Consider the following 12,949-nt stretch of genomic DNA (forward strand, 5'->3'; position numbering starts at 1 on the left):
CTGAGGAAGGGAAAATATATTGTATGGAAAAACTTTAAACCAATAAATACACACAAAAATGTTTTTTTAAAAAAATCTTAAAAGGCCAGGCGTGGTGGTGCATGCCTGCAATCCCAGAACTCAGAGGCAAGTTCAAATACAACCTGATCGTGCCAGGCGTGGTGCCACACGCCTTTAATCCCAGCACTCAGGAGGCAGGAGCAGGCGGATCACTGTGAGTTCAAGGCCAGCCTGGTCTACAAAGCGAGTCCAGGACAGCCAAGGCTAACACAGAGAGAGATCCTGTTTCGAAAAACAAAACAAAAAACAAAAAAACAAACAAAAAAAAACAAAACAAAACAAATACAGCCTGATCTACAGAGTGAGTCCAGCACAGCCAAGGCAACACAGGGAAACCCTGTTTCAAAAAACAAAACAAAAAAACAAACAAACAAAAAATTGGGGGAAATGTTCAAAAACAAAAAACAAAAAAAAGCCTGACAATGGTTTCTATCAAATTCTCTTACCTGGTTCTCCTAAAATCAGTCTGCAGAACTTCTGTTACAGTCTAACTGCCATATTACTGCTAGGCTACTTTTAGTAACAAATGTAATAACACTTCAGCTACTTCAGTGGATCCCATCACCTTAAAACACTCGCAAACTTCTTTGCAAACATAACAAGATCCTAAAAGGAGCAGTCTCTGTCTCTTGCCAACTCCTACCCAATGCAACAGTCATAACAATTACCTGTGGGACTGTGTAGAATTACAACAGGTCTCCAGCATTCATTCAGTAAAGTGTCCAAATCTCCCAACTTATGCTGACACAGGGACCTTGTCTTCGTGGAGTTTACAGCATAGAAGTAACTACACCAGAGAAAGGGTCTCAGAGTCACAGAGCAAAGACCAATGCAAGTCAGAAAAAGTTCGAAGGATAATAGTAATTTTTGACTGACCCCTAAAACAATTAATTAATTAATTTAATTAATTATAAAGTGTAGGAATAACTCCCAGGGCCAGAGAGATAGCTCAGAGGTTAAGCTCACTGAGTGCTCTTTCAGAGGTCCTGAGTTCAATTCCCAGCAACAACATGGTGGCTCACAACCATCTAAAATGTGATCTGATGCCCTCTTCTGACCCACAGATGTACATGCAGGCAGAGCACTGTATACATAATAAATAAATAAATAAATAAATATAGATAGATAGATAAAAAAGAATAGCTCCCAATAATTATTTTTCCACACAACTCATAAGTTTTTAACACACTCTCTAGTCAGGTAACTTGAGTTCTGGAATGTATTTAACTTCCTACTTCATACAGCTGTTATGTTATACAAACAAAAACTGACAACAGATGGAAATATGACTGTCTAATTTTTTGTTTATCTGTGTGTTCACACCCGTGTATACAATTTGCCAGATCATAAGTGTGAAATCAAAGGATAACTTTCAAAAAGTAGTTTCCTACTTCTATCATGTGAATCTGTCATTCAACTCAGGTCATCAGGCTTGGTGGCAACCTTTGCTTGCAGAGCCATCTCATTAGCTCCAGGGTCCAATACTTAACACACGTCAAGTATACAAAACATTTAATAATGCGGATTACAGCAAGAATTAGAGCCGCACACCTGTAATCCAGTACAGAGGAGGTAAAAGCAAGAGGACTGCTACAAGTTCGAAGCCAGTCTAATCTACACAATTAAAACTCTGTTGCCTTACAAAACAAAAGAAAATTTTTAAAAATGCTGGCGAGATGGCTCAGCCGTTACGAGCACTTGTTGATCTTAGAAAGGACTCAGAATTTGATCCAAGCACCAACATGGTGGCTTGCAATCATTTATAACTCCTGTTCCAAGAAGTCCAATGCTTTCTTCTGACTTCAGAGAGAACCATGCACACACATACATGTAGGCAAAACACCCACACAAAGTAAATATTCTAAAATGTTGACAACAACAGTATATTTCAAAGGTTGAGTTTTTTTTTTTAATAAATAAATAAATAAATAAATAAATAAGGCCTGGATGTGTAGTCTGCAACTCACTATACGCACCAGGCACAAATCAAACTCAGAGAGCAGTCTGCCTGTGGCTCCCACGTGCTGTGACTGAAGGTATTACACCACCACACCCATCGATTTTAGCATTCTTAAATATGAAAGTAACAGTGAACAAAAATGAGAGCCAGTGAAAAAACTACAGGAACAAAGTTAAACAACTTATCAACATTTACCCAGGCCCACACTTCTCTACACAGACCATGTAATTCTTACCCTACACATTACAATAATACAATAACTTACACTCAAAATTATAATGAATCATAAGTAGAACTTCACATTCTATTAAATATTATCTATTTTAAAAGAATAAGATATATTAGGGCCAAGACATATAGCTCAGTGGTAGAATGATAGCTTGGCATGCACAAGACTCTAGATACAATCCTAGATAGATAGATAATCAAGCTTATGTGCCTCACGTTTGACTACTCACTTTACCTTGAAAATTGAAGAAAAAGAAAGAGCGGGGAGGGAGAAAATTGAATTATATCAGAAATGGTGGCACACACCTGTAATCCTATAATTTAGGAAATGGAGGCAGAGGGGTCAGAATTCCAAGGTCATATTTAGTTACACAGTGAGTTTGAAACCAGCAAACCACATAATCTGTCTAAAAAATATATGAACGAAAAAAATTGAGTTATATGCTAAATGTGCTGTTATATGCTAAGTAAGATGTTGACATGCCTTTTTAAAAAAGATTTATTTATTATTTATACAATATTTGCCCACATGTGTGTCTGCCCACCACAAGAAGGAACCAGATCTCATTACAGGTGGTTGTGAGCCACCATGTGATTGCTAGGAATTGAACTCAGGACCTTCGGAAGAGCAGACGGTGCTCTTAACCGCTGAGCCATCTCTCCAGCCCTGACATGTTGTCTTTATACGGTTCCTACTGCTATGACGAAACACCATAACCAAAAGCAAGCTGGGAAGGAAAGGATTTATTTAGCTTATACTTCCACACACATCATCGAAGGAAGTCCAGACAGAAACTTAAAAGGCAGAAACTTAGGAAACGGGAGCTGATGCAGAGGCCATGGAGGGGTGCTGCTTACTAGCTTGCTCCCCATGGACTGCTCAGCCTGCTTTCTTTTAGAACCCAGGACCACCAGCCCATTGATGACACCAGCCACAATGGGTTGGACCTCCTCTGTCAATCACTAATTAAGAACGTGCCCTACAGGCTTGCCTGCAACCAGACATTATGACTGTATTTTCTCAATTGAAATTCCTCCTCTATGATAACTCAAACTGACATAAAACTAGCCAGCACACATGTTATTTAAACTGACATAAAACTAGCCAGCACACATGTTATTTTAAAAAAAGAAAAGGGGGGGAGGGGTGGGTAGTGGTGGCACACGCATTTAATCCCAGCACTCGTGAGGCAGAGATGTGAGTTCAAGGCTGGCCTGGTCTACAAAGTTAGTCTAGGACAGCCAAGGCTACACAGAGAAACCCTGTCTTGAAAAACCAAAAAAAAAATAAATAAATAAATAAATAAATAAATGATAGAACATATCGTATATTCACCAATGGCCTATGGGATCTCAAATTTTATATTAAATTAGTTCCACCTTCTTAGCATAAATAATATTGCAGTTTACTAATGGGAAATATCTGTGGAAAATATCCATTGTGGGCAGAGATCTCATGGGGGGTGGCAGCTGAGACAGAGACAGGCAGTGACTGGCTATGAAAGAATTGTTAACACCTTTCCAGCAATGGGTAATTCTCCATTAAGGATATAATTAACTACAGCCCATAAAGCACCTTGGAATCAAAGGTATTCTATAAATGTAAATTTTTAAATGGTTTTAACTTAGAGCAAAGAACAGTGATCTTAAAACAGCTTACAGCCCAAGTGTATTATAAACCAAATAAATGTTAACTGTAGGATATTTTTTTAAGTTAGTTTTTTCCTCCATTAGAGAACTCAGATATAAATGAACTGCTAAACACTTAATCTAAAGGTATGCCAAACATTTCTTACGGTCTTAACAAAGAATCAACATTTTTTTTTAAAACAAAAAGAGGCCTAGGTTAAATATTTTATTTGGCTTCTCAAGATGGACTGAGAAGTTGGGCACCAGCTCCAGACCAAGTCCTGGACGCACATCAAACACAGCCCTGTCATTTATCCAGTCAGTCAAAACAATCTTTTCCATCTAACCCTTTTATGTTTGTGTCCTAAAAAGCTGCTAATTGAATCCAGCTCTTGAGATCTATTTGTTAAAATCCATACTGTTTAATTTGCAAATGATGAATAAAAATGAAAAAAAGTTAAGTTAAAGTTCCTTACAAAACAGGAGATTCCCCCATTTGTAATCAAAGAGAACAATATTTTTAGTATTTGTCAGATTTTGAGAAAAATATTCACAGGCAAATTCCCAATGGCTTTAAGAAATTGGGATTAGTTCAACTGTTTTTACAATTAAGAAGAGAAGACAGAGTATTTAAAATTCTTGAGAAAAAGCTAAGTATACAAAATCACTCTATAAATTTAGTCTAAAATATCCTCTTGCTCTGAAACTAAGTGTGATCTTTTTCTTCTCAAACTTCACTCGCGGGAAGTTTCCACAGTGCAGTGGTGATCATGTTCACCTAACAAACTTCACTTGTGAAATTTTGTAAACTATCACATGCTGCAAGAAATGATGGATAAATAAATATAAGATCTACTCAGTCACACTAACTCTCAAGCACTGAGGTGGCTGGAGGTGTGATCAGACGGACTCACAGGTGGAAGGAGATCGATCCGACAAGCTGCCCTGGCCATACTGCTCCACCGCCGTGAGACCACAGACAGACAGACAGACAGACAAATGAGGAGAGGGGGAGGGGGACATAAATGTAATGAAAACCCCAAAACTAATTTTACCTGAAGAAAATCACAATCTCCACCGCCCATATATATATCCAAGAAGAAAATAAATTTTAACAGCTTGTATCTGATGGTTTTGCGCACCTACACTCACAATTTATTTCTATAATTACTGACCTAATAAGAACATCAACAGGTAAACTAGAGCAACGAAGACCTTTTATAGTTGTGTTCCACTGACTCCCTCAAATGAAGGCAATAAAGATGACAAGCAAAGTATCCCCAATCTAGCTTTTCCACTAAGAAACAGTTTATGATATCTTGTAATCTTCCCTAGGGAAAGAAACACTTTCAGGTCAGATATGTGTGTGTGTGTGTGTATTTTTTTTTTAAACTACTGGAGATGAGGGTGGCGTGTGTATATGAGCACAGGTGCCTGTGGGAGGCCAGATGCATCAGGTCCGGTGGAGCTAGAGTTACAGGTGGTAGTACGCCAAGGAACAGGGTTGGGGGCGCTGGGAATAGAACTCAGGTCCTCTTAACCACTGAACCATCTCATTTTTAAGCTGCAGCCAACATCCATTCAAACTAAATTCTCAAATACCAAATTCACTTCAAGTTTTCTAAAAAGTACAGCCAATGGACAGGCATTTAACACACAAGTATTTAACTACAAGATCTGTCCACATAAAGTTCCGAGTTTAGTGTGGGCAAACATAATTACGGTTTATTCTTCAACGGCACAAATACATACAAACCCTCTACAAAATGCCATCTTCTTCACCACACACATCTGAATATAAATGTGGACAATTTAATTATTGTGAATGACGTGACTAGCATAGGGACAGTACTTTCAATTACACTCTTTAAACCAAATACAATTTTTCCTTAAAATGAGGGTGATGTGGCCACGGAAGACTGTCACAAGTGGCATCGTAAGCAAATTATAACTGTAATATGTTAACAACTCGATGCACCTGGGAACATAAACAGTTTTGTCTTCTCTTTAACAAATCCCTCTGAGCATTGTTTTCCATTTAGAAAAGAGCGAGAACCGTAGAGAGAACCAGAGAAAAGTCCGCTTATAAAGTTTGTATGAGCCCAGACTTAGAAACACATCCAAAGCAAGTGTTTCTAAACCAGGTCTAGAGTTAAGACGTGAGCCACCAGTCCTGCGGCCTACGAGGAACAACCCCAAACACGCTACCCTACAATCAAACAACTTCCAAAACACAGAGCGTACAACGAGCCGGGAGTCGTGGGATCAGGCAGACACACCGGAAAAGCCAACCACAGAGTCGTGCGTTTTAAGGTGTGTGGCACTGGCCACAGAGACTGGCAGCTGGAGAGCAAAGGTTTCACAGCCGGGCACAGAGGAGGGGTTGTCCAAGTTAACAACCCGGGAACACACACACACTCCCGTTAAGCACTCACTCCATATTTAAGGAGTGTTTACTGCGCGCAGTCAGCAACCGGATTCAGTAATCCCCCTTCACGACCCCACCTGGGCAGTAGCCCCGGGGCTGCTGCTGTGACCCCAGGAAACAAGACTTCGGGACCTCAAATCCGCCCTCCACGGGAGACCCACGGGCCACACTTGGCGTTCTGAAGAATTTCCCAACCCCTGTTAAGTGGTTCTCCAATGGGTGCCCGAACTAGGCCTTCCCACTCCCGGATTCCCCTCCAACGCACCACTGACCGCGACCCCGGCCCTCCGCCTGGCCACCGGCGCCGCAGCCCGCCCGCCCGCCCGCCCTGCTCACCTGTCAGGCGCAGCTTGACCGGCCCGTTCCTCCGGCCTCCGGGGTTAGACATGTCCCCGGCGGTGGGTGGGGAGGAGACGGCGGCGGAGGCGCTCGCGGCCGGCGGGCGGGCTAGGCTGGGCTGGGACGACGGCGAGGCGCGGAGGAGTCACCACAGCGGCCGGGGCCGGGGCCCGAACAGCCCGCGCCGCGTCCGCCAGGGCCGAAGGGTCCCGGATGTGCCGAGCGCCGTCGCCATGAGCCGCGGAGGGAGCGGGACGCAGAGCTCCCCCCTCCTCCCACTTCTGCTTCCTCGGCCCGGCCGGGCCGCACAACAAAGCGGCAGCCGCGGCCGGCCGCGCCGCCTCCGCCCCGCGCCCCCGCCGCCTCCTCTCCTCGTGGCCCTCCTCGGTCTCTCCTTCTCGGTGCCGCGAGGCCCGGGAGACGACGGCGCGAAGTCTGCTGAGGCGGGCGGGTGCTCGGCCGCTTCCTCCTCCGCCCGCCCTCTTGTCTGAAGGAACCCGGTCCTGGGGCTGCTGCCGCCGCCGCCGCCGCCGCAGCCGCCGCCACTCGTCGGATCCTGGGGGCGGGGAGGAGACGGGGGGCGGGGCCGGCGGCGGGGCGGGGTGGGCGTGGCTGTCGCGGGGGCGGGGTTGTGGGCGAGGTCTCCTGCGCCTGGGGCGAGGGAGGAAGGCGGGACCCCGCGCGGGCCGCGGGGAGCGCGTGCGCCGCGGCCCAGACTCGGCTCCGAACTCCACCGCCCGGCGGCGCCGGCTCTGTGGCACCAGACAGGCCTGCTGACCAGCTCACTAAAAGAGAGCCTGTTTCCCTACAGGGCAGACTGCCCAAATTAGACGCCACTGCGCGCCCTGAGAGGCTGGCGAAAGTAAAGTTAGACCCGAGTTAGAAGAATTAGTTCGACGAGTCGCTATTCCCACAGCGAACGTTCCAGCAAATTCCCAGGAGTGCACAGCTCTTAGTTTTGTAGTTGCCACCTCCACAGGCTCACCGGGTGGACCAGATCCGGTTACTTACCTGCTGGGGCTCCTCTTTTTCCAGCAGCAGGACAAGGAGAGGGAGATGATACAAATAGCGCCAAAGATTGTGAACACGATAGGTGGGCACTGTGTAAAAAGCTCACGGGGTACTGTACTTTGCTATCTCAGGAGAAAAAAAAAAAAGATAGTGAATATGACTGCCATTCCGGCAAGGTAACTACACTAATGTGAACTTATTTTTGATGACTAGTACAGGTGTTTTTTTGTTTGTTTGTTTGTTTGTTTGGGTTTTGAGTACAGCCTAACAGTGAACTGTATTACATCAGCCACAACGCATGTTTATGCAACTGTGTTGACCATGTAACATGGAAGATTTTATATGTGATGCAGGGTTCAAATGGAGAATACAAGTGATATGTGTACCCAACGGGAACAATGAAAAAAAAACGAAGGATAAGGGTGTGGGTTTGTATCCGTGTTAGTTTTGCTTAAGGCTGTTAGAACATTAACGCCATTTAAACTGGTCGCTGAAATCTGGTACATTTTAATCCTAAACATTGTAAATGGCTCATTCTCCAGATGAAACCCAAAAGGGTTTTATCAGTGTGAGCACACTCCTACGGATTAAAGTGATGCTGAAATCATAAATTCTAGCAGTAAGACTTAAAATACAAGAGGCAGCTCTAGAAAGTCAATCAAGAAATAATGAGTGCTTCTTATTCACCAAGCGATGAACAAGGGCCCTTAAGAAACACTTCTTTGTGCTATGGTAGGAGCTGAAGGCTCAGGAAACAGTTCCCACAGGAGTTATTGCAGCGATGGAACAACGGCTACATCGCTGTTTCAGACGCTGGGCTGTGACAATAAACTGAGCAGGCTGATGTATGCATTCATATTTTCCTGGTTCTTACGGCACGCACTTTGTTCCCAACCACCCACTAGCATAATTTGTAGCTTGGTATTGGGAGATGGAAGTTAAATGTCAGAAAAAAAACGGTGGGAAGCCTGGCAGGGGATGTGGGGGGCTGGAGGGGGCAGACCGACTGGTGTGAATTTTAAGCAATACCTTCGAATATGGGACAGCTCTGGGGGGAAATGGGCATAGGCATAATGTTCAGACAATTTTGTTTGGGCTTCCCTAAGTATAATGCTTTAAAGCCATTCAGTACGGGCTGGGGAGAGGGCTCGGTGCTGAGGAGGGTTTGTTGCTCTTGAAGATGATCTATCTGGGTTTAGTTCCCAGCACCCACATGGCGGCTCACCATCACCTGTAATTCTAATTCTGGAGGATATGTGGTCTTTTCTAACCTCTATGGGCACCAAGCATGCATGTAATGCACACAGATACATGCAGGCAAGACACGCATACACATGAATATATCTCCTTTTTTTTTTTAGCTCAAAATATAAATAATAAACAAAAGCACTCAATATGTTGATAACCTCTGCGTGTGAGTGTTAGGGATCAAACCCATTGTTTTACGTGTGATAGGCAAGCGCATATCACTGAGCAACGTCTGAAGCCCCTATAATGATCCTTGATTTATTATTTTATTTTTTATTTCACAGACAGAGTCTCACTGTGTGACTCTTGCTGACCTGGAAGTTATTATGTAGACCAGGCTGGCCTTGAATTCACAGAGATCCATCCACATGTGCCGCCGCGCCCATTATTATCCCAGTAATAATCTTTTCAAAGCTGGGTACATGGATGTTCATTTTATTATTATTGTGTTTTCCTTAACACTTAAATGTTTAATGTTGACTTTAATTAGTAAATGAAATAAAGATCTTAGATGGCTTTTAAAAAATGGTAAAATCCAAAGGACTAGTGTTAATAGGAAAGTCACTCCCAATGCAGCTCTTGACTAAGAAGCCACAACTAGTGTATGCCCAAATCAGAGATGTGTGTGCCAGAAAGCTTTAAGTGAAAAAGCTTTTATGCACACACACCTTTGGATATTTTGAAAGTACACAGAAACTATGCAGGGACTATCAGTTTATCCCTAGAAATTGGTAAGAACAAAGATGAAAAGCAAGGCACATGCCTTTAATCCCAGCACTCAGGAGGCAGAGGCAGGCGGATCGCTGTGAGTTCGAGGCCAGCCTGGTCTACAAAGCAAATCCAGAACAGCCAAGATAACATAGAGAAACCCTGTCTCAAAAAAACAAAAACAAAAAAAATCTTTCAAGAAAAGGAAATAACATTGCACAGGAAGAAATGGCCATTCTCTACCCAGAAAAAATATTACTATGAGATTCATTCATCCATCTAATGATTTTTTGAACTCCTTCTATGTACCGGACACAGTAGTAGGCCTGTACTGAGATTAAAAAATAATAATAATTAAATATCAGTCTAGTGAAGGAAAACTGTTAGGCTGAGAAATGGCTGGGGATGTGGATTGCTATGTCTAATGTACAAAGCCCCAGGTTCAATCCTCAGCTTGTATAAAACCTATACGGCACATACTTATAATCCAGTGCATCATTGGCTATACAATGGATTCAAGGTCAGCCTGGGATACATAAGATTCAATAATAATGATGATGATGATGATGATGATGATGATGATGATGATGATGAAGAAACGAGAAAGAAGGGAGGGAGGAGGAGAAGAAGGACTCATTAACTGACAGGGTTTAAACATCTAAATAATAGGACTTTTTCTTTTTCTTTTCTCCCCCCCCCCCCCCCCCCCGAGACAGGGTTTTTCTGTGTATCCCTGGCTGTCCTGGACTCACTTTGTAGACCAGGTTGGCCTTGAACTCATAGAGATCCATCTGCCTCTGCCTCCCGAGTGCTGGAATTAAAGGCATGCACCACTGTGCCTGGCCTGTGTGTGTGTGTGCGCACACGCGTGTGTGTCCTGGCCTGTGTGTGTGTGTGTGTGCGCACGCGTGTGTGTCCCAAAGCCATCTGACAATGAAAATGCAGGTTCCTAAAGCCCATCCATGGCCCAATGAAACAGAATCCCCTGCAGTCAAGGTGAGGGCTGTTTGTAAAAAGCTCTATGGACATGCAGACGAATAACCAAGTTTAGAAACTACCAGCCCATTGGTTCTGGGACTTGAGTATGCATCAGCATTACCTGGAGAACTTGTAAAACCCAGAATCCTGCACCCCACACCTGGGGATGGGGCTGATGGGGGGGGTCGGTCTAGAGTGGAACTCTGTATTTACTTTCATTTATTTATGCATTCATTGTTATTGTGTATGGGGGCAGCAGAAGCACGCACGTGTGTATGGAGTGTGGTGTGTGTGTGTGTGTGTGTGTATGTGTGTGTGTGTGTGTAGGTCAAAGGATAACTTTGTAGAGTTGGCCTCCTTTCAAACCTTTACATCAAATTCAATTCATCTGGCCTGCAAGGCAAATTCTATTACTCTTTCCAAAGGCCCTATTATTTCCTCCCTTCCCCTAACCCTGCCCCACCCCCATCCCCTTGCCAGAGATGGACCCTAGAGCCCTATGCCTGCTAGTCAGGCACTCTGCCACAGAATTATACCCAGCCCTGGTTCAGGGTTTCATGGAGACAGTGTCACTCTGTGGTTTAGGCTGCTAGGAACTCACCAGCAACCCAGGCAGACCTCACACTCACTGCAAACCTCCTGCCTCCCCCTCCAGATTGCTGGCCCAGGTGCTGCAGTTGCCCAGGTGATGCAGTTCTTCTCGCCAGAGCGCTTTGCTTTGAGAGCACCTGCGCCGCCGTCTAAACGGCAGCACTAAGAGAAGCCGGATGCTCATTAGAGTTGATCTCGGCGTCAGGTGCACCTTGAGCTTCATCACAGCAACAAGTTAGGCACGGTTTTGAGGGCAAACAAAGGAAAGATAACAACTCTTGAGGAAATCATCCTTTGCTTTCTCCCTTCAGTTGAAACCCATTTCCAATGTAAATTGTGTCAGCACATACCTTGGGCACGTATGGGAATTGCAGAAAGCTTTTCAAAGCTACTTTTCTCCCATGTGACTTCTAATTTGCTCTCTGCAGGATTGTACCGTGAACCTTTTATGGAATCGTTGGTTTAAGCATTTGTTGTAAGTATACTAACACCACCAATTTTATACCGATGAAATCAACCTTCGGGACTGAGGAGATGGCTCAGAGGCTAAAGCACTTAGCACACAAGTGTGAGGACCAGAATTTTAATCCCCAAAGCACACATAAAAGTCAGGAAGGTATGGCGCGCCCCCGCCCAACCCCAGTACAGAAACAGGAGGTCCCCAGGGCAAGCTGGTTAACTAGAGTGCCCAAATCCACAAGCTCTGGATACGTCAAGAGACCCTGCCTCAGAACTCAGCATCTGTTTTTGGCTTCCATAAGCACATACACACACCCACATACATGCATACCACAGATATACACATGCAAAAACATTTTTTTCCTCATAAATACCACTTAACAGAACCTTCCATGTGGTAAGTTGGATGGGAGAAATCTACAGCTTATAGCACTTATCACCACGCTTTAGGACCTGAGTTCGAACCCGACCAACAGAAAGAGGAGCAGAAAGCTTCCTCTGGCATGCACTTTTGTTCCTGCTCTTCACAAGCTGGGATGGGGAGCGAGGTGGACCGGCAGGGGTTTGGAGACCACAGGCGTTGGTGAGCACAGGAGAAACAGACTTTTAGGGAGACAGCTTCAGTGAGACAGCTCCTTTAACTCGGGGGAGGGGGGCCAAACAAAGGCTATTTAAACCTTTAGGGAGTGGGTGAGGGCTATTGGGGTGAGTGTACATCATTGGCTAGGGTCAAGGTGCTGAGGATGCCTCATTTGCATAAGGAGGAATTCCAAGTAGTGCTGGACATAAGGAAACCTGTAGCCCAGCCACCAGACTATGTGACCACAAGGGTGTTGTTAGAGGCGGGAGCCATAAGGCTACCTGCATAAGGCTACTCGTATAAGCCAGGTGTGGTGGCTCATGCCTTTAATCCCAGCACTCGGGAGGCAGAGGCAGGTGGATTGGATCACTGTGAGTTCGAGGCCAGCCTGGTCTACAAAGCAAGTCTAGGACAGCCAAGGCTACACAGAGAAACCTTGTCTTGAAAAACAAAGCAAAACAAAACAAAAGGCTGCTCATGCAGACCCAGGGGAGAGAGGGAATGGTCCTACTCCCGCCAGTCTCAAGGAGAGAGTTTCAGGGTTTGGACGCGCCTTGACCTCATTCTTGCTCCTGGCCAACTCCCCTAGTTGCACAGCTCCTCAGCCCCACATGCACACACCCACACATATATACACATACACAAATGAATAAGTAATTTTAAAGATATTATTAACAGCATGGGCTAAGGAATATTTTTTAACCAAAAGATTCATATATTGTATTGTATT

The 12,949-nt window shown here is 44.6% G+C and overlaps 1 protein-coding gene across 2 annotated transcripts in view; it reads right to left on the reverse strand.

Moving 5' to 3' along the window:
• The window catches only part of SMURF2 (SMAD specific E3 ubiquitin protein ligase 2), a 101,469-nt gene extending 94,266 nt beyond the window's left edge, over positions 1 to 7,203 (reverse strand). For both annotated transcript variants that reach the window (XM_084748519.1, XM_084748518.1), the window contains exon 1: positions 6,642 to 7,203. In XM_084748519.1, the coding sequence (XP_084604645.1) occupies positions 6,642 to 6,693 (52 nt within the window). In that variant the 5' untranslated portion in view covers positions 6,694 to 7,203. The remainder of the gene's footprint in view (positions 1 to 6,641) is intronic.
• Between the last annotated feature and the right edge of the window lie 5,746 nt (positions 7,204 to 12,949).

The sequence above is a fragment of the Acomys minous genome, assembly GCF_964271855.1.
Source record: "Acomys minous genome assembly, chromosome: 12".
Lineage (NCBI taxonomy): Eukaryota > Metazoa > Chordata > Mammalia > Rodentia > Muridae > Acomys > Acomys minous.